At 39.4% G+C, this 20,356-nt stretch overlaps 1 protein-coding gene across 5 annotated transcripts; it reads right to left on the bottom strand.

The window, feature by feature from the left end:
* Positions 1 to 1,311: 1,311 nt before the first annotated feature.
* Positions 1,312 to 20,147, bottom strand: itga6a (integrin, alpha 6a). 5 transcript variants are annotated; one of them, XM_047602026.1, is made up of 26 exons: positions 19,888 to 20,147; positions 13,687 to 13,811; positions 13,476 to 13,555; positions 13,078 to 13,327; positions 12,278 to 12,409; positions 10,711 to 10,924; positions 10,425 to 10,618; positions 10,249 to 10,343; positions 9,344 to 9,471; positions 9,176 to 9,265; positions 9,017 to 9,078; positions 8,740 to 8,912; positions 7,811 to 7,951; positions 7,611 to 7,726; positions 7,134 to 7,287; positions 6,251 to 6,337; positions 6,069 to 6,148; positions 5,898 to 5,975; positions 5,699 to 5,801; positions 5,078 to 5,245; positions 4,887 to 4,985; positions 4,702 to 4,806; positions 4,524 to 4,619; positions 4,305 to 4,430; positions 2,636 to 2,761; positions 2,016 to 2,155 (listed from the first exon to the last, which is right to left on the bottom strand). In XM_047602026.1, exons 1-25 carry the CDS (start codon positions 20,073 to 20,075, stop codon positions 2,654 to 2,656), a joined length of 3,192 nt encoding a protein of 1,063 aa, XP_047457982.1. In that variant the 5' UTR covers positions 20,076 to 20,147; the 3' UTR covers positions 2,016 to 2,155; positions 2,636 to 2,653. The 5 variants fall into 5 exon arrangements, with proteins under 5 accessions (XP_047457980.1, XP_047457981.1, XP_047457982.1 ...); XM_047602027.1 differs by having other exon boundaries at positions 2,022 to 2,155; positions 2,630 to 2,761; XM_047602028.1 differs by having other exon boundaries at positions 2,041 to 2,155; positions 2,619 to 2,761.
* Positions 20,148 to 20,356: the final 209 nt, after the last annotated feature.

The raw sequence follows: 20,356 nt of genomic DNA, 5'->3' as shown, positions 1-20,356 counted from the left end.
GATCACACATTTGACTCACCACTTTAATTGCTCCGTTTCAACATGAGCTGAACATTATCCAGGACCGTCAAAAGAATGCGTTCACGTTGGCTCGTGTACCTAATGAACTGGCAAGTGAGTGTACGTCTTGCATTGAGAAGATGAGCGGTGGAGTTAGGTTTTGATCTTAAACAAAGCTGAGACAGTCGTGCAGTCAGTCAAGTCGTTAAACGTGACCTCGTTCTAGTTTTTCAGTCATAAACAGTTGCCGCTTCTCTCTGATCATAAACAGAATAGTTATTAATTTACACATTTAATGTGATCCGGGACGAGACTGAGGAGCAGCAGCGTGTCTGTAGGGAATGATGCTGACTATTAATCTAAATTCTAAATAAGCAAAATCGATGTTTTGGTCGGACGTGATGAACAATCACACAAAGAAAAGGAAAAATAAATTCTGTCATGGACAAAACTCTACTACTGAGCCACAGCTTTTTAAAACTAGAGAAGCATCAGCCACTATTTTATTTGTAAGGCAAACTATGTGTCAGGTTAATAATAATCAATTCTCTCTTTTTATAATGAAGCTTAAACAAAAGTTAACTTTCTCTGCTCCTCCATGATACATTTTGGTTATTTCCACGTCTCCACCTCCTGTTTCATGTTATTTCTCCATCACACTAACTTCTACTCCACCACCAGATACTGATGATCCTGAAATATCGATACTTCCGATTCCAGGACTTTATGCTCTAAAATCGATCCTCAAATCAAAATAGCGATACTTTCAATACTAAAGTCATTCGAGGTGATGCAGGAACAGTGTTAAGTAACTAAACTACTGAGTTGTGGCAACATCTCAGGTTAAACCACAACACAGAATACGGGAATATGATGAAATGGACAGAAGAGGAGAGCACATTGTCAGAATTACGTTTTCATTTTATAGTAATAGCCATAATTTATTTTAATGGTCTTATTATTTTACTTATTCCTTTTTGTTTTAGTGTTTGAATTTTCATTTTCACGTATTTTATATGACTGTCCTCTGTTTGTTTTCTGTTGCTGTATTAGCTCGACTCTATAGTAAATGAGGCCTCGATACCTCGAAATACTTCAGAGTTTAAAGTAAATAAATAAATTACTCTGATGTTTTGTATTCTTTATGAAGCTATGATTTGAAATATACTAACTTTTTAAGTCTACCAGACACAGTATCGGTATCGGTATCGCCAATGCCAGCTTGAATTTTACTCGGTATCGGATCAGAGCTGGTATCGGTGTTATCGACTCCTGTCTGCTACATCATAAGGTCTCTGTACGTTAAAGAAATTCAACAATAGAAACCAGTCTTTAACATTTTTTTTTTTTTTTACTTGACAAATCAACAGTTAAGACAGGCACTTTGACTGAAATCTATAAAACGTACATTTCAGCTGTTCTTCCCTTTGGATTACAAACAGAGCTAATTCAGTGACGACCTACAGTACAGTGGATGCTACCTGAACGCCACCACAGTGAGAGACGAGGGCGAGACTCATCTGAAAATATCCACTGAGTTTTTGTGACTCACAATGTACCTAAATGTCATTTTAAAGAATTAAAAAAAAAAAGCATTTAAACAGAAAATTTACAGAAAAAAAGCCATAAAAAAAGATTTACAATTAATATTACAGTAAGCTGGCTGTACCTTTCTTGCATAGACTTTTTACAGTACGACCTAAAAAAACAGCAGTAAACTTTGTTGCTCCACTCCAGATACGGTGGAGTGGGGGGAAATCACTTTGGTTGCAGGAGTTTTTATCAAAAAAAATAAATAGAGTGTGCACATTTGTTTTTTTAAAATATATACAACACTTACAAAACATATTTTGTTTATACAGTGTAAAAAAAGTTCAAGATATTGAGCCTGACTAATTCCTAGAAAACGTATCCACATTAAAAAAAACAACAACTGCGATTTGTCCAGTCACAACACGTAGAATAGCAGGTGATCGGTATTTAAAAACACTCATGAGTAACTCTCATTGTCGATCCAAGTCGTCATCCACTGCTTCTTTTCGCTAAGGTCCAGTTTGGCTTTTCCATCTCTGTACTCGGGAGTTTCCTTTTTTATCCGCACCGCGTTGTAGCGAGGGACGCTCTCGTCCTGCTTGGAGCGTTTGAAGAATCCGCACTGAGAAAATTTAAATAAATATATAAATTACTGAAAAAACCTGATAAATGTCAGCGATATTCACACACAGCAGAGGAGAGGACATGTGCAGCGACATTAAGCATGCCTTTTTTTTTCTTTTTTCTTTTTCAAGCAGAGCACTTTTTGAGCATTTGCACAAAACAAAGGCATTTTGAAGAGGAAAATAAAAAGCCTGCTGGTAAGAAAATGCAATTAATTGCTTGGCAAAATTCAGGGACACATATTGCACAAAGACCTAATTACAGAGCATACATCAGTACGCCGGCACACACCAGTGAACGTCTCTATTTAATAGTTTTTTTTTTTGTTTTTTTTTTTCCCGTGTTACATTCAGGTGTGTTTCATCAGCTCAGTACAATATGTGTCTGATTGAATTTTTCTGCGTGAAGTCAGCGGTTTTGGCTGGAAAAGTGAGTTCATTAGTCGCTGTAGGGAATCGTACGCCATGCTCGCCTTTACCCCCGTTCAAAGTCTAAATCAGGACTCAGCAGAGAGCTTCTCTTTGTCAGAGGGCTGAACATGGACCTCTGCCTTCAGATACGCGGCCTCGTACTCGTCTTTAGTTCGCCTCTTGAAGAAACCGCACTGAGGAGGAGCAAGGGTGGTGAGTTGTTAAGAGTCACACTGAGCCAGTTAATGATTTCTTCCAGAAGAAACAGCAGAGACGATGACGTTTTCATTAAGCAAATGGTTCATCTGGGGAGTCCAGTGTCGACGCTCTAATGTCACCAGACAATAAATAACTTCATTTACAGAAAAGTATTAACTCCAGTCCTGACTGATGGGCTTTTAAACTTCATTCAGTCGTTTGTAATATCATCCAGACACTGACCACTTAATAAAAGGTTTATTATAGAAACAAACATCAGCAACTCAGTTAGTGTAAAACTATTAATTCATGTATTTTATACGGATATTATAACCACTTACTGGAGTAAATCTTATATCTTGTATATAATTCATCTAATGTATATAATATATATTAATCCTGTATAGTTTTATGCATATTCTTCAAATACATACCACTCTCTCTCTCTATATATATATATATATATATATAAAAAAACTCTTTAAATCAGAAATATTTATCTACACTATATCTCATGTGTACTCCATACTTTTCTCTATCTATAGGCGAGATATATTTTGATCTGTACATATAGTTAAAAACATGCTTTTTCCATACAAAAAGATGAAAAGCATTTAACAAGGTTAGTTTAACACTTGGTGCTAAACTAACCTTTTTCTGGCTTCACATCTAATGCACAGATGTATAAATCCTCATCTTACTGTCAGGACAGAAAATGAAGATCCATTCCTTTAAATACCACTGATCCTACAGCACTCAAATATTTTACTTTGACAGCCATCTGTTCACATTCACGGGGTGATGATCGTTTCAGGTTTTGCCGTTTCGTAAACTTATTTTTTTCAGTGTCACTAATTAAAATAAAGCATTTTAGACTTGGATCTTGGGACACGATCAAGAGTTTCTCTCCGGCGGCCAAGATGTTAGTGATGAAGTATAACATGTATAATTATATTTAAACATCCTGAATATCTTTTCTATATTAGGCGCATTTTTTCTTTTTTTTTTTGAATTTGCAAAATCTAAAAAAAATAAAAATAAAAACAAACAACAAAACCTGAAAGAAATCCAAACTGAACGACCTCAGATGGTTTTCAAATAAAAGTATTTCGCCGCAAGGAATTCAGTGCTATTTAAATAGTAGATGTCTGGTTGCATTTTACAAGCAGTTTTTCACTTGTGAAGTTCAGATTATAATGGCCAACCAGTTTACCAGCAGTTTGCATTAATAAACTGTTACTTTGTGTCGGTCACCATTAAATGCATCAACTTTTTGTAGGCTGAACACAACATGCATTATGGACCTTAATCGTACAACTGCAACCGATATAATGTAACATAATAAAACTAAATCTGACATTTTTTTAACTGAAACACAAAAACGAACAAAGAATGTGACTAATAAAAGTATTTGGTCACTGAACATGCATATTTTCTGACCTAACTGACCTACTGATGAAGTAGTTTACTGAAATCAAAGCTCCATGTCCGACCTTACCGAACACGGATGAAATGAAAGTTTAACGTTCCTGTTCTCACCTTCCAGAGCAGATACACCAACAACGCCAGAATCAAGATTCCTGCAAGAACAGCCACCAGTATGATCCACCAGGGTGCTCCTCCGAACTGACCCGGGCTGCCCTCCGGGGACACCGTCACGTTCACCTGCAATCGAACGGAGAAAAACCCAAGATGCAGGGTGAGTTTGTCTCAAGATAACAAACGCTGATTAACTGTATTTCGCTGTTTAACACTTACCTGGGTGTAAGGAGCTGTCAGCTTTATGTTTTTAGCCAGAGTATCAAGAACAAGAAAGGCGTTCACAACCAGGGTGGTTGAAAAGGAGGTATAATCCTGTGTAAAGACAAAAACAATGGTTAAGATGGTCTAGTGCAATCAAGAAACACTTAAAGAGGTGAAAGGAAACAGTTATTACCTCAATAAAAGTGGAGTTCCACAGACGAGCTCTCAGTTCAATTGTTGTACCGTCATGTCCCTGCAGAGGGCACCTGAACTCCACACACTGCGATGTCTGACAGGACTAAGAAGCAAAGACGCCCTCACACACTGCATTCAAGCCTTTATAAAAGAGTGTGCGTGCACGTTAACACCAAGACTCACCAGCACTTTTCTTTTTCCCGACTGAGAAGCAGATTTATTTTCTTTTTTCACGGTTTCTCTTTTCGTCCGGCGCCCTGAGGAAACCTGAAATCGCGATTTCTTCCCATTAATACAGAGCAGGGTTAAACAAGCTTGTAGCAGCAGTTGACTTTGCTTTGTTTAAAGTACGTGGAGAGGTTTAAAAGAACTACCTGGACGGGGTTGATCTCAGACTCAGGAGAGCAACGGACCTTCTCCGGTCCTTTGGACGTGATCTTCACCAGGTACAGAAGCCATTTCCCATCTTTGTTGGACTTGGGCCACTGAATGTGCAGCGCGCCACTGACAGAGGGCTTCAAATGTTTCCACAAGTTGTTTATCTGAAGGACAAATCAGTATGTATGAAAGCCTTAAGGGAACTCTTTTCAAATTAGGATGTCAACTCAGAAATGTGATTCCACAATAGTTTTACAATTTTCCACATGTACATGCAGTTGATCAAAAATAAAGTGAAAATGCATTATTCACATGCTTGTATAAATATCTGTATATTAAAATAAAATGAAAAAAAAAGCTTTAATTTTACAGTGGACAATATTCAAATATTAATTCCAAATAGAAAATTAGAGAAACACTAAATTAATATGTAATATAAAAAAAGAACATTTTGCATTTTCATTTAATTCTCTTTTTATAGCAACAGGTTTAGAGTAATAAGCCGTTAATGTTACATTTCCACATCCGTGTTATCATCTTATCACGGTCCACCTCCATAAATATGATGCAGCTCAACAATTACACGTTCGTACAGAAAACATGATGAATAACCTTACCGTGAATGTGTAGGTAATCAAAGTTCCAATCTCCTCCTCCGTCTTCATCGCACTTTCTCCTTTCACAGCACCTCCAAAATAAACGTCCCTGGGATTGGCCTCCCTGATGAAGACGAGATAGTGAAACGTCAACATACGTCTGGAGGTGCTGTTCATCTAAATACTGTTAAACACCAGGTCAGAAAGGAGACACACTTACCCACTCACTGACAAAGGCAGTTCAATGATCACCGCTGCCTTTACTTTCACATGGGCAATATTTTCCTGCACACTGGTCCTAAAAGAAAGAACAAATAACAGTGTCGTCCAGCATGTTATTAAATATGAACAGCGTGATAATGAACGCATTATATGCCACAACAGTGCTTACGTCCGGAGCTGCAGGTCAATCTCAATCTCAGTGGTGTTGAGAGGCATATTCTCAGTGCTCAGGAGGATGTAAAACGTAATCTTGTAGAGGGAAAAAAAAAAGGAAAAACGTATCTTATGTTTGAATAATAAAAGCTGAGAGCCTTAGCTTAGCATTAGCATGTGAACATGACAGGTGTGTACCTTTGAGTTTCTCTTAAAAGGATTCCCCAGTTCACAGTCTGCTTGAGAGACGTTATCATGGCTAACGCAGCTGATCAGCTTATCCCCCTGGAAGAAAACACATTGGAGGATTTGAGAAACTTGGATTAAACTTTAAATAACAAAGCAATTAGACAGAGTGTAGTTTTTTTAATGCCATCACTACATATGACATATATACCAAGGTACCAATAGATAAAAACATTGATAAAAACATGGAAATAGTTATAATTAATTGTACGAGGATGAATCCTTAAACAACTCATCGGTTTAAATCATAGGTTTTCAACATTGGGTCTGCAACCCCTAGGGGGTCCGCGGGGGTTCTGCAGGGGGGTCGCCAAATCTTTGGGTGATTAGCCTTTTTTTTTACCCCGCCACCCCCACAAATTTAAATTTTAATAAATCCACATTAACATAAATCCAATATATTTTAGTAAAGGGATAAACTGATAAATGTTTCACTCATTCAGCGATACAGGAGTTGTCTCAACAGTGCACCGTTTCTCACAGAGCGCCACACTAGACCTGTAGGCCCCGCCCCTGTCGCTGCTGATCCAATCACGAGGCTGCACATTACACGCTGACTCTGTCTGATTCCCTGCAATTGGCCGAATCCAGACACACGTTGGAGAAGAGAAGCTAACTGTGTTGCTCGCTCCCATCAGCCAATAACTGATGCACATTCACTGGCCCTCCTACATTCACCTGTGTTTAAAGGTGAAGGTGTGTATGTTTATGACTGTTGCACGTTTGGAAGTTGAACCTGTATTATTTAATTAGCTTAGTATTGAATGCAAAATGATAATAAATTTCTATCTTGCGTTGTTTCTCTAAGTGTAAGCTGTGTGTGAAATATACTAACTGTGTTGCGGACTCCAGAATACGACAGGGCGCCTGAGAAACTCCCCACCAGCTTCGCCTCGTAAGCATCGTCACCGTTCATGTTGTTCACCGTCACCCGCACGACCAAGTTGTTCTTCTCGTAATTCAGAACAAACTCAGGGATGTTGTTGCTGCTGCAGACACACACACACACACACACACAATCATAATCAGTAACTTCCAGATTGAATGAGAAAACTGCATCCAACAATGGGCCCGGTTCAGCAGCAAAGAGCAACACAGAGCAGCATAGATTCACATGTACTCAATGGTCCTTTAACTCTAGTATGTAAACTATAAACAGACTGAACGTGTCTGAGCTTGTTTCATATGAGGCTCAACCACTGAGGCCCAGAACAAAAGACTAAAAGAGCTAAAAAAAGAGTCAGTGTTGATTCTCCTCTGGGTTATAAGTGTAAGTATTTCTTTCACATTACATACAGCGTCTTTCTCTAACCTTTTATTCAGTGGGCTCATGTCTCCTTTACTGTCTTTGTAGCATAAACTGTACTCCATCATCAAGTTACTTCGGCAAACGTGATCTTTTCCACATCCTTCTTTTACAAAGTTCACCTGCAGATTCACGAAGAGAAGGTCAAAAGCTTGATAAAAATGTGTCATTAATTTATTATTTATGAAGGCAGCCCGATTATTTACCTCTGTGACGTCTTTGCTCGGTTGAGAGGGGTCCACGATGGGCCATAGATAAGGGAGGCCATTTTTTGGCCTCTTGTCTTTGATAACAATGTCTGCAGACACCTCAATGGGAATGCTACGCATCTTGTCCTTGATGTCGTCCTGCGTTAATCAGAATCAGGTAGAACACAATGATTTTTCTACAAATGTACCGGAGTGTTAATGAAATGATGTAATACAGAGGCTACACTAATGATATAACTATCCGTTATTTACTGTAGTTACTATCCATTAAATTGAGCCATTTCGAGCAGCACTCCACATTAACCACTGAATTAGTTATGTCCATGACACCGTCACAACAATATACCTTTAACAGTTTAATAGTCTTTAACAGGGGGTCTGCGACCCCTAGGGGGCCCGCAAGGTACTGCAGGGGGGGTCACATAATCCTTGGTTGATTAGACATTTTTCTTTACATATATATATATATATATAGATATTATTATTATTATTATTATTATTATTATTATTTTTCCCTACACTTTTCCATCGCAAATTTAAATTTCTTTGAAAAACACAGTAACATGAAAGCAACATATTTTAGTAAAGGGATACAGGATAGCTTAATATTGAATGCAAAATGATAATAATTTATATTATATTTATAAATAGCACTAGTTTAATATAGAACACATACAATAGGCAGGGGGTCCCCACTTAATCTCTCCATCAGTTCTGGGGGTCTTGAAAAACATTGAAGATCCCTGCTATATTTTATTTGTTGAGGTAAAACATTTTATTTGGGTGGAAAACATCAGATTTATTGTCAGTGCATATGTGCAGACTTGGGCAGGACTTTCTCTAACATCATACCTAAACGGTGTAAAAACTGGCTGGAGTTTAAATACACACCTCAGTAAACTCAGGTGATGGTTAATATGATTTACCTTAAGCTTAGCATCTAGCGTGATGCACTTTTCCTGGTTTTGTCCAGGTAGGTCTAAGGTATTGTTGTAGTAATAGTTGCCGAATTCACTGTGGGTCTGGTTCAGGAACATCAGTCTGGAGTTCAGGCCTTGTTTTCTGCGATCTCCGTCCGCCTCCACAACATATCTGATAGCTGCAGTGTATTAGTAAAATTTCATGTGAGAAAAAACATCTCCTCGTGTCTGTAATTTTTATTTTATTTTATCAAAAAAAAAAAAAGTATACTTTTTCACCTACTTAGTTTCGGGCTGTAAGAAGCTGGCTTTGCGTTGTAGGAAAAGCATGACTTCACAGTTAAGCTATGGACAGAAAAATTGAACAGATTTTTTTTTCATCAACAGAAAGCTCTGACAGTGAGTTCTGCTTTTTAAAATATAACAATATTTGAAAACCTACCAAATGCTGTTACCACAGGTTTTAATTGTGAGGTCAATTTCCTGCGGAGATATTGTGACTTTTTTCTTGATGCTAACGAGTGGCCTGGCCCTGAAAGAAAGGTTATTAAATGAAACTGTGATGTCAGTAGGGTTTAAATTTACTTGCAACATGTAAGGGCACAGTCACCTGTAGATGAAAGCTGTGTCCGACAGAGAGCCGACGGCCAGGTCTGGATAAGAGTTATCGTCCAGGTCAAGGTTTCCTGCCAGAGAATATCCAAAAAACCTAACGTTGTGGTCTTTTCCTGAAAGGATCTGTTTGAATGAAGGAAAAAGCAAATCGGTTGTATTTTTTAATGTAAATATACCATAATAAATGCATTTATAATAACAAAATACTTAAATGAAACTGTTTGGGGGTCATTGGCCCGAAAAATGTTGGACACCCCTGGCCTAAAAAAATGCCATAAAATCTCTAGAGCTGTGGAAAACTCACTGAGTTTACATGCAGAGCTTAATCGAGCTATGTTCAAAATTCAACTTTCTCACTACAGTCCTTGTCCCAGTTTACATGCAGCGCAAGAAAATCGAATAACTGTTCTCCTCTTCCACACTAGGTGGCGATACATGTCTTTTCAGGGGGGTAATGCCACGTTAATACGGCCCGATTTCCGGTTGACCTATTACGTGATATAATAAACAAGAGTCGTTCATGCGGCAGACCGGCATTTCAAACAACAACCAGACGGATAATAGCACATTTTTTAATCTCGTACATAATGTTCCTCTTCTTCTTCTACGCCCGGCTTTCTTGGACGTTTTCGTTCCGCGCCAGCGAAGCGGTGGTGGAGCATACGCACACGCATTATCCGATTGAAAACTCCGTTTCCAATCGCATTATCTGGGTGTCTCAATCGGACAATGAGAACTCCGGAGTAACGTGTTCACATGCACTTAAATTCTCCTGTTATAGTCCGATTAAGGCAATAATTCGTTTTTTTCACGTGCATGTAAATGTACTGACTGAGAAAACTAGATAACTCTCTGGACAACAAACTCTTTTCACGTGTCATAGTCACGTGATCCACGAACCTGTGCAGGACTGGTTTGGATTCCTTCTGCAGAGCCGTGGTAAATGTAGACTTTTCCTGCACCATCGTCATCGTGTGGCGCTCCAACAGCAATATCTGAATAAAAAATAAAAACCACGTCGCTATGTTAACAAGAACCGATAACATAAATAAGGTGTTAAAGGTCAAGTACGTTACCAGCATATGAGTCTTGATTGATGTCGCCGATGTTCTCCACTGCCAGTCCAAACATTGAGTCTTTGGTCCCATTTAGACGAACAGGAGTGACTGTGTCCCACTGTCCCCGGTTATTGATGTAGACGTAAACGGCTCCTCCGATGTCTCCCGCCTTCATGTAAAACTGTGGAGCTCCTACAACTATGTCTTCCCATCTAGATCATACAGGAAGACAATTCTTATACCAACACTGCTAAAAAAAAATATGCTGATTGATTATATGTATGCTGGAGAAACAGTTACTGACCCGTCATTATTCAGGTCAACTACAGCCACATCGTATCCAAAAGAGGATGCGAGTCCTTGCCCGTGGAAAGTGTGGTCAAACAAAAGTTTGCGGGAGGTCTCGCTCTCCTTCTTCAACAGGACTACGGCTCCACTGTGATTGGCTCTTGGTGCTCCAGCCACCACAGTCAGACCACGGCTTTGGGTGATGCGGTGTCCCGAGTCAAGAGAGAATCCTGAAGTGCGAGAGTTGTAAATGTGAATGTTTTATGTCACATTGAAGGATTTGTTTCTTTTTTACCTCTCGCTCACACAGAGGACCACGTGTTCATTGAATCTGCAATGAACTTTCAGTGGTGCAGTTTAGAGGAAGTTACTTTTCTTTGAAGTCGGGATGTGTAAAGATAACAGCGTAGAAGCCAAACACTCTTACTCGAAATCTAACTTTCTGACTACAGTCCTTGTCCCAGTTTACATGTAGCGGAGAAAATGGCGATATGTACCTTTTCAGCGGGTTAATACCATGTTAATACGGTCTGGTTGACCTATTACATCATATAATAAACAAGAGTCGTTCATGCAGCAGACCGGCATTTCAAACAACACTTTTATTGTTTTAAAATCTCATACGTAATGTGCATGCGACTCATGGTGCAGATAAGATATGTGGTATCCCTCAGACGGTTCTTCTACTGGCTCTGTTTACCTTCTTCTTCTTCTGCGACCGGCTTTCTCGGATGTTTTTATTCTGGGGTCATACACCCCAGAACAAAATGGAGCATGTGCACATGCATTATCCTATTAGTTGTCCGATTAAGCCTGTACATGCTGGAGAAAACTGAATTCCAGTCGCATTATCTGAGTGTCTTAATCGGATAAAGAGAACCATGATTTTAGCACTTAAGTTCTCCAGCTACAGTCCGATTATGAATTTTTTTTTTCACGTGCATGTGCAACGTACTGAATGAAATGCTGTGGATGTGGTCAGCAACTGCATTTTCCTCAGAAAAAAGATTAAATTAATAATATTATCACTACTTCACCCAGATTTTATACCCCTCTCTTCAAAGCCACCAGACACCACTGACAAAAAACATAATTATACTTCTCAGAATAGTTGCTGGTCGACCACTCTGTGACTTTGACTGTTTAACACATTCACACTAGTGTTATGCAAGATAAGAAAAGTCACAGGATAACACAAACTAGAGTTCTCCCAATCTCTCAAGTTGTAGGGACAGACATGTAGACAGAAAGGTAGGCAAAGACAAAAAGAGAAATAAGAGAGGAGAGAGCAGTGAAAATTTACTCCGTGTTCGTGCAACCTACCAGTAGGTGACGCTAGTGACGCAACTTAATTCAACAAGAACATTCCTCCACTTCCTGCAGTGTTTTCCGCAGTTTTCTTACATTAGAAGGAATTAAAATATTTGCCAACCAAATACAAAGTAAGCTTCATAATTTGGATTTGAGTGGCACGTTTGGTTGATTAGCTGGGCCGTGTCATTTTTTTTTCCTGTCTTCACATGCACGGAAACGAGAAAAGAAGAAGTGGAACGTGCTGCCGAACTAACGGCAGAATCACTCACCGAGGTAGCTGTTGGAAGGTAATGGCACAAGATCGGCATTCGAGGAACCCTCGTCCCCGACTTCGTACGGGCCGTCGTCGTACACGCCCCTATCCAGCAAAGTCGCGTTCTTTTGCTCCACTCGCACTATCCCTGGGGCCACAGACGTGAAAGTGAGTTAGAAAAAACGAATGTCTTGATGCCACAAATAAATGCTGTTGGTCGGCGACCCCTAAGGGGTCCGCTGAGGTACTGCAGGCGGGTCGCAAAATCTTTGGTTGATTAGACATTTTTTGTTTTTTAGTTTTCCTCAACAATTTTGCCCCACGAATTAAATTTACAAAAAAATACAAAACATTTTATTAGGTTGGTTATTAGCTATGTTTAAAGCTAAAACTGTCAAGAAATTAATTATATACATAAATATATAAAATTGACAGGTAAGGAAAAAGTTTTAACTTTAAACATAGCTAAACACTAGCATACTAAAATGTGTTGTATGTTTTTAGTTAGTCTAATATGAGCCGTTGTGATCTGCACAGTAGCGATAGGGGCGGGGCCCACTGTGTACAGGAGGTTTAGATCGAAATTTTAAAAAATGAAAGAATCTGATCTTGTGTATTATTTGAATAGCTTACTATTGAATGCAAAATGATAATAATAATAATGTATATTTAGAAATAGAACTAGTTTGATATAGAACACATATAGTAGGTAGGCGGTCCCTACTTAATCTCTCAATGAGTCTGAAGGTCATTGACCTGAAGAACCTCTGCTGTAATCATTGCAGCCATTATTCATAGACACTGTTAGATAGTCACCTTTCCAGTTGTAAGCTCCTGGTGCTCCAAATATCATGTAATGGTAGTCCTTGGTGAAAGTGGCAGCCATACCCTGCTGGCATGTGCCAAAGAAGGAATGTCCCCTGGTCCTGCCCTTGCAGAAGGCCCAGTCACCTCCGTCCTCATCAGAAGACGGGTCGATGCTCAGGTCCTGGCTCAAGATGTAACAGCGGCCGGTGATGTCAGTAGAGTCCTGGGCGCTGAGCCTCTGATAGAGGTGAGCACATGTCTAAAAATAACAATAGAAATAAAAATAATAATAATTAAAAAAAAAAAAAAAGATACTTCTGGGCTGAAGTTCACACCTTTGTAAGAATGGACATGGACAAGGGGACAAGAGGAATGATGGATCAGATAATTAGATAAGTTTGACTCACCACAATCTTCCCACCAGGTCCCTGACTCTGCACAGTCACCCCCATCCACTGATTCTCCTTAATCTCATCCTTCTGGTTCTCTGTCAAAACAGACAGATAGATAGATAGATAGATAGATAGATAGATAGATAGATAGATAGATAGATAGATAGATAGATAGATAGATAGATAGATAGATAGATAGATAGATAGATAGATAGATAGATCTCACCTCCATTATCAAATTCAATCCGCTCACACTCCTTGTACGGGGAGATTTCACATTTATAGAGGCCTCCTGTGATGTTGGCTGTTTGTTTTCCCCAACCTCCGGCTCTGGGGGCACCGATCAACACCCTGGTGGAAAATTAAAACAAAAATAAATATTTTCAGCATTTCAAGGGTCAGAAAGTGTCTTCTACAATTCTGCTACTGTGACTAGTGTTGGCAGACAAATAGGTTTCTGTTCCTCATTTCTGCATCTGAAAGTAAAAAAAAAAAAAAAAAAAAAACTGTCTCACACTTTGCAGCAGAAATACCTCAGTGTGAACAATAGCTGCATCCTGGTTGGCTATGACACACACTGCATAATCACAACATCCCTGCCTCATATCCGGCCATGGTCCATATAATACCTTGTCTCTCACATGACGTTTCCTGTCTGTGAGGTCATTGTCTCACTTCAGTAAGACCAAAAGTGACACACGAAAACATGAAGTTTAAGAATTTAAAGAATAAAAAGGGTGGATCTATGTTAGAAAGGAGTGGTGGGTTATTATAACAAATAATATACAGTGGCTATTTGCTAAAAGGGGAATGAGACATACGTGTATTGGTCTTCGTACTGAGCCCCGTTTGTAGCAGGTGAGTCAAGCTAGCTATAAGGACATGTTAAAATGTGTTATAAAACAAGCACATGCTACGTGTATCTGACTAAAATCTTCTTTCACCAGCCATCTTTCTGGAGCTCTCTCCTCTCTCTTTCACCGTCTGCCACTATGGAAATCACAACCCCATGACATAATGGGACCACAGCACCTTAAGAACGGTCACTGTATTTTCTCCTTATATGCTAACAATTGCCAATAGAGTTATATGTTGCTGATAAGAGCGTAACTCTTGATTTGAGTGAGTGTTTCATTTCCCCTTTGAAGCAGAACAGCTGACGCATGAGCACCTGCTCTTACTTTACTATGTTACTGATGAGAAGAAAGATCCAGGGTAAGATAAGCCAGAAAGGAGAAGTCTGAATCGACATGAGCTTAGAGCATCATCTAAGAAAGAGACAGAAAAGTCTGAACTCTAATATCATGTATCATAACTCAACCAGCAGTGCAACAGGAAACTAGATTTGCCTTTACAATATTTACGGTCCATACGTACCAGAGGAGTTACCTCTATAGGCTCCTGGCGCCTGCTTAATGACAGCACACATTAACACAAGAGGCATAAAGGTGTTTCTTCATAAATTTGTCATCTGCACATGTCTTTCATAAGAGGGCAATGATTCAAACAGTACATACTCTAACCATTATACACACTGCACGGTCAAAACCACACATCGTGTGGGTTATACTTTCTGTCAGTTGCAGCAAAGCTTACATGGTGGTGAAAGGTCACAGAGAGAAATTAGGTCATTGTCTACTCTAAACTGTCTATTTAAACACGGTTGTAGTTGAATAAGGAACTGTCTAGTTCAGCCTGAGGTGTAATAACAAAATTATTTTCTTTTACAGGAACACTGCTTTCAGATGGAAAAATACGACAAATAAGAAGCTACACCACCATGTGGTGAAATGAACTTCTTCAAAGAAGAAAAAAGGAAATCCTCTCCACCCCTTTCTCCTTATTAGTTCCCTCTGTAAGTCGCCTATTGATCTGTGGGACAACGCTGTGTCTCTTCATTTGCTAAACAAAGACTCTCCCGAGGAGGTCGGGTTTAAAGACTGAAGACCAAACTCTAAATCTTCTCCTCAAACAAAGTCTACTGACTTGCAAACAGAAACAGGGGGATTTACAGTTCGCTTCCGTTTCACGTTTTAGGCCCTGAGAGGCAAAACTGAATCTCTGTGGTGTCGTTTATGGGTTCAGCTTCTCAAATGCAAGTAGAGTGAGTAGAAATAACCGATGGTTTCAGCTCACCTTTGAATATCATTTAATACAAACTAAAGTTTTGTTTTGGTTGCAGGGTATGAATGTCACATTTGTTCATTGTTGTAAATGAGCGAACTTCTGCTTTTTATGTCTGGAGAAGTAAAAACCCACGAGACAACATACAGGAACACATCTACGTTTGTGACATGCCTGTAGCCTGCGTAACAGAAGATACACTCTGCCGGACCACAGTTTCAGAACTGAAGAGTAACATTTTATAATTACCGTTTATTTTAGCTTATTTTCTACAGCAGCATTGAATGTGAGTCAGCAAAATGCAAGAACCACGAAAACGCCTTCAGTGAATTTGATCAAAACCTCGTAACCTGTAACCTTAAACATTCCTCTGGTAAAACTATATTAGTATATTAGCTACTCCACTGCAGGGCCTAAAATACAGCACAGGTGCGTCCGTGTTGACCAGTCAAAATTGCAGCACAAAATAATATGTTGGAAGTTATTTTCTGGATTCTGTTAGGAAAAATGTAGCATGTCGATCCGTGTATGTTTTGGCCATTGTATTTTCCCGTTCAGAAAAGGATACTAAAAAACAAAAAATGAGCGGTTATTTGATTTTCACTTTAAAATTCAAAAACTTAAATTGAAATTCAAGGCATCTTTCTTTGTTTCTCTTCACCAAACATTTTATTTTTTATTTGTAGAAACAGAAAATGAAAAACGTCCGGTTTTATTTAGCCATTCTCGACCCAGATAACGAAAATTTTCAATTTTAATTTTTGAATTTTAAAATGATCCAATGACCGCTCATCCTTTTCCATGCGGGAAATCCAATGACCAAAACACGCCATACATACATAAAAATGTGAAATCAATCTTCAAAATCTGGCATGTGTCAGGGCGCCTACAGTGTGAAAGCATGTGTGCGCGCCTTTCACAGTAGTGTAAATGAGCGTGCATAGTGCCTGGTGGAGAGGTTACGCGGTGATCTCACTGGCCTCCGTTAACAGATGTGCTGCAGTGCCCCCACAGCTGTGCACTCAGAGCAAGAAGAAACGCTGCAGCTGTTCTAACTGTTTCAGTTTACTCATGGCACACTGATTGGTGCTGGCCTGTGATTGGCTGAATGCACATCACAGGGGGAACCATGAATATTCAGTTCATATCAACTTCAAGTAAATCATAAACTAAAAAAAAAAAAAAGAAACTTCAGATGAGTTCGTTAAGCCCGCTCCGATCTTTTGAAACTATCCAGACCCCAGTGTTAAGTTTGACTGGTACATTTCAACGGGTGATTCACTGATGGGTTTAATCTATCAGGTTACATGTGCACAGATGGCCACGCATGTCCAGTCAAATACCTGTTTTCTCTGGTTTCATGGAGGATGTTGAAATCCGCATCATTAGTGTAACACCATTATTCATGGTAGTGGCATCCATTGGCCTCATTGCAAAATACCACATTAAGTTCAGCGTTGAAATATAGATCTCTTTTTGGGTTATGAAAAGAAAGGCCTGGTGACACAATCTGAGGGGGCTGTGCTTTTAATGAAACCCTCAGCGAACACGCACGCACGGATCTGCAGAAATCGCTTTATGAATTATAGATTAAAAAAAAAAAGCATTTTAATCACCAGAAAAGTGGAGACGATTTTGATTTCATCTCTGAGACGCAGGGGCCCGTTTGAGTCGGACAATTTAACATGCAACAGCTTGTAAAGGCCGCCGCTTCTCTCGTCACACATTACTTTACAATGAAAAGATTAATGTAGCGACAACCAGCAGAGGTTTGCAGCTGCTGGGGATCATCATCAAATGCTCAAGACACAAGAACAAGTGCGACAGATGCAGAGTACGTGACACACTGAGGACTCGTGGTTTCATGACATCATTGCATCCCGCTGCTTTGACCTGAGATAAGGAAGTTCATGTCTGATGTCTGTGAACTCAGCTGAGCTTCCACTTCACTTGTCTGGTTGATATCCTCAAGCTCACACGAGTATTTAGGGCTAAGCTGATCGAAGCTGAGCAGAGGGAGCTGCTATAATAATAAGTAGTGTCAGTGTGTTTTAGCGTTAAACAATGATGAGGTAACTAGCTATTACTGCAATTTATTTGTTTTACTGGTCAAATATGATGATGGTGATTATTTTTGATCACTTATAGCCCGTGGTTAATATAGTTAGATTTATTTTACATTGGAATATTAATTAGTTAGCAGCTATAATTGTTAAACCTACAAAACAGTCAAGAAAATGTCTGTGTACCTAAAGTGTTGTTTAGTTCAAACTCCAAAATATTACATTACTATCTGTGTGTTCTCAAGAATGAACTTTTACACATACAGTGTATATATATATATATATATATAGGATATTTTCCAAAACTGGGACACCTCTCTTGTAGAGCAGCAGTAAGGCGAAGCACATCTGCACCCTCCTCTTACTTTTACTGGCTGAAAAACAAACTATCAAGCCAGTGTCACATTTCAAGCCTCTATTTGCCCAACAAATACGGCCTCAGTTTCATGACTTTTCACTACTTTCACTGTTTGGACAAATGCAGAAATTTCCAGTTCTGCCCAACGAGATCCTAGTGAAACATACTATGAAACAGTTAAAACCCATGTGCAGATAAAGTTTAGTCTAATCTACGGGGAGAGATTTCTTGTTATCAGGACTTCTCATCCCTATGTTTCCCGACATGCCGCTGCAGGGTCAGCCTGTCAACACAGTAGCATAGCTTATGAACCCCTATTACCTGAGAACCAACCTCACTACACTTACTGGTGTCTCTTCTGCCCTTTCAGGGTTGGACAACCGAGATAATTTGCTGCAGCGTGGGCACGTTAACATCATTCAACTGTAGAAACATTTACAAATTTAACCACTTTTCATCTTGGCAGAATCTCTGATTTGGTCCATTCATGTGAATAGCTTAGAAAAAAATAATAATGCTCTTAATTCTTACTCAAACTGTCCTTTCAGTTGGGAAAAATGCATATATCAACTGTCTGTCTTTGGCTATGACTAAATTCTTGTAATCTTTACTGAAGAGTAACTTATCTACAAGGTATTGCTTTAGTTGGTGGATACCTAGCCAGAATATAGTATAATAGTATAATTGCTTTGGATGATAAATTAATCAATCTATGATGTGAAACAAAGAAAAGCAACATATCCACACCCTTGTGAAGCTTCCACAGAAAAGGATTTCTTTCTCCCCTCAGAGCTCCTTTAGCGTGACCCCACAGCCACATTAGCATGACAGTAAAAACCATTGTTTCTGCACTTGTTGTCCTTTGGCTGCTTCCCATTTCATATTCAAAAGATCACTAGGAGATGGTCGAAATCTTTAGAAAGTTAGAACAAAAACACCTGATAAGTAACACTGCAGGCTTTGGGAGACTGTTACAGTAACTTTGTGCGTGAAATCTGGGGCGTAGGGACTGGCCTGGCATACTGGAAAGCAAGCGCACGTGTCCCCACCCAAGCTTTTATTTTGAAAGTTTTTCCAAATTATTCTGTGTCAGAAGTCTAGACTACAAGTGAACGCTCTGTGGCCGGTGCTCAGTCACTCAGTGGGACAATGGATACACATTAGCTAGTTGTAGAGGCGGCACATTTTCAGTAAGTTGATGACAGCGGTGGAAGAAGTACTCAGATCCTTTACTTAACAACACAATTAACAAGTAAAAGTCCTGAATTTCAGATCCTTCCTTTGTGAAATACTGGAGAGTGTTACCTGTTTTGGCTGCAGTTTAGACAATTACAGTTTTTTTTTCTTATGCCCACAAGGCGAACAGTTTCGGGACCACTGGTTTAATCTTTAGTATAATATCTTAAAGTATCTTAAACTTGTACAAAACTTTAGCAAATGTATTCAGTTACTTTCCACCACGGAATATAGAGTATATTATTTTAATAATAGTGTGTTTTAATGGTGTTTTCAGTGGTTCTTTCGATAAGCCTTTCCTTTTTCAGTAGTTCTCACTCAAGTATACAGACGTTTAATCTGGTTGGTTCGTGGAACAACTACAATAAATGTGCACTGAAAGCTGATTAATATTAGTTAAAATGTATTGCATTATACTGATTATCATAAGATCACATCCAGTTATTCAAATTTAATAAAAACATTTATCGTTTTCCTTCACTTAGTAACTTATTTGAATGTGTGCACTGAGGTGATGTCACATGTCATGGGGGCTAAACGGTTCAGGGGTAACTGAACCTGCTCCCCCATGCGTCCTCGCATCGCGGCACTTTAATGATGGAAACAACCACATGAGCAAAGGTGAACTACTAAAGATGTCACTCACATTCGTTTATCCGGGTTGAGTTGGCGGTGCATGGCAAGGGAAAACCCGAACAGACTCCCCGGCTTTCCGTCTTTCCTCATGACATGACTGGTGTCAAGGTTGAAGGCGAGCACAGAACTTAGCTCCAGAAAGCAGAAATAAAGGAAAAGCGCAGCAGGAACAGCGGAGGTCCGTTTCTGCATCGGCATGGCTGCGGCAGTCCAGGCGTGTCCGACAGTCCCGAAGTTAAGAGCCCCGGGCCCCGATGCTACTCTCCTCTCCTCTGCGTTTACTTGAATGAAGTCTGTCTGCAGCTACTTGTTTAACCAGCAGCTGCTCCACAGCGCCCCCGGATATTACAGTCGAAGACTTTATCGCGAAGTATTTGTGTTCGTGCAAGGAACTTACCTTTGGTGTTCGCTGCACAAAACATACAAATAAAATAAAAATGAAATAAAATAAAATAAATTCATAAACAGATACACACTCA

Source organism: Mugil cephalus, chromosome 12, assembly GCF_022458985.1.
Source record: "Mugil cephalus isolate CIBA_MC_2020 chromosome 12, CIBA_Mcephalus_1.1, whole genome shotgun sequence".
NCBI classification, from domain to species: Eukaryota; Metazoa; Chordata; class Actinopteri; order Mugiliformes; family Mugilidae; genus Mugil; species Mugil cephalus.
The sequence above is the reverse complement of the archived record's forward strand: the minus strand, read 5'-3'. Positions and strand labels throughout refer to the sequence as shown.

Coding starts and splice junctions, on each gene's coding strand:
- itga6a (XM_047602024.1), bottom strand. CDS start 20,075: ATGCCGATGCAGAAACGGACCTCCGCTGTTCCTGCTGCGCTTTTCCTT. Junction 5,976..6,068: donor ATTGACCTGCAGCTCCGGAC/GTAAGCACTGTT, acceptor TCTTTCTTTTAG/GACCAGTGTGCAGGAAAATA. Junction 2,156..4,304: donor TGGTGTATCTGCTCTGGAAG/GTGAGAACAGGA, acceptor AAATTTTCTCAG/TGCGGATTCTTCAAACGCTC.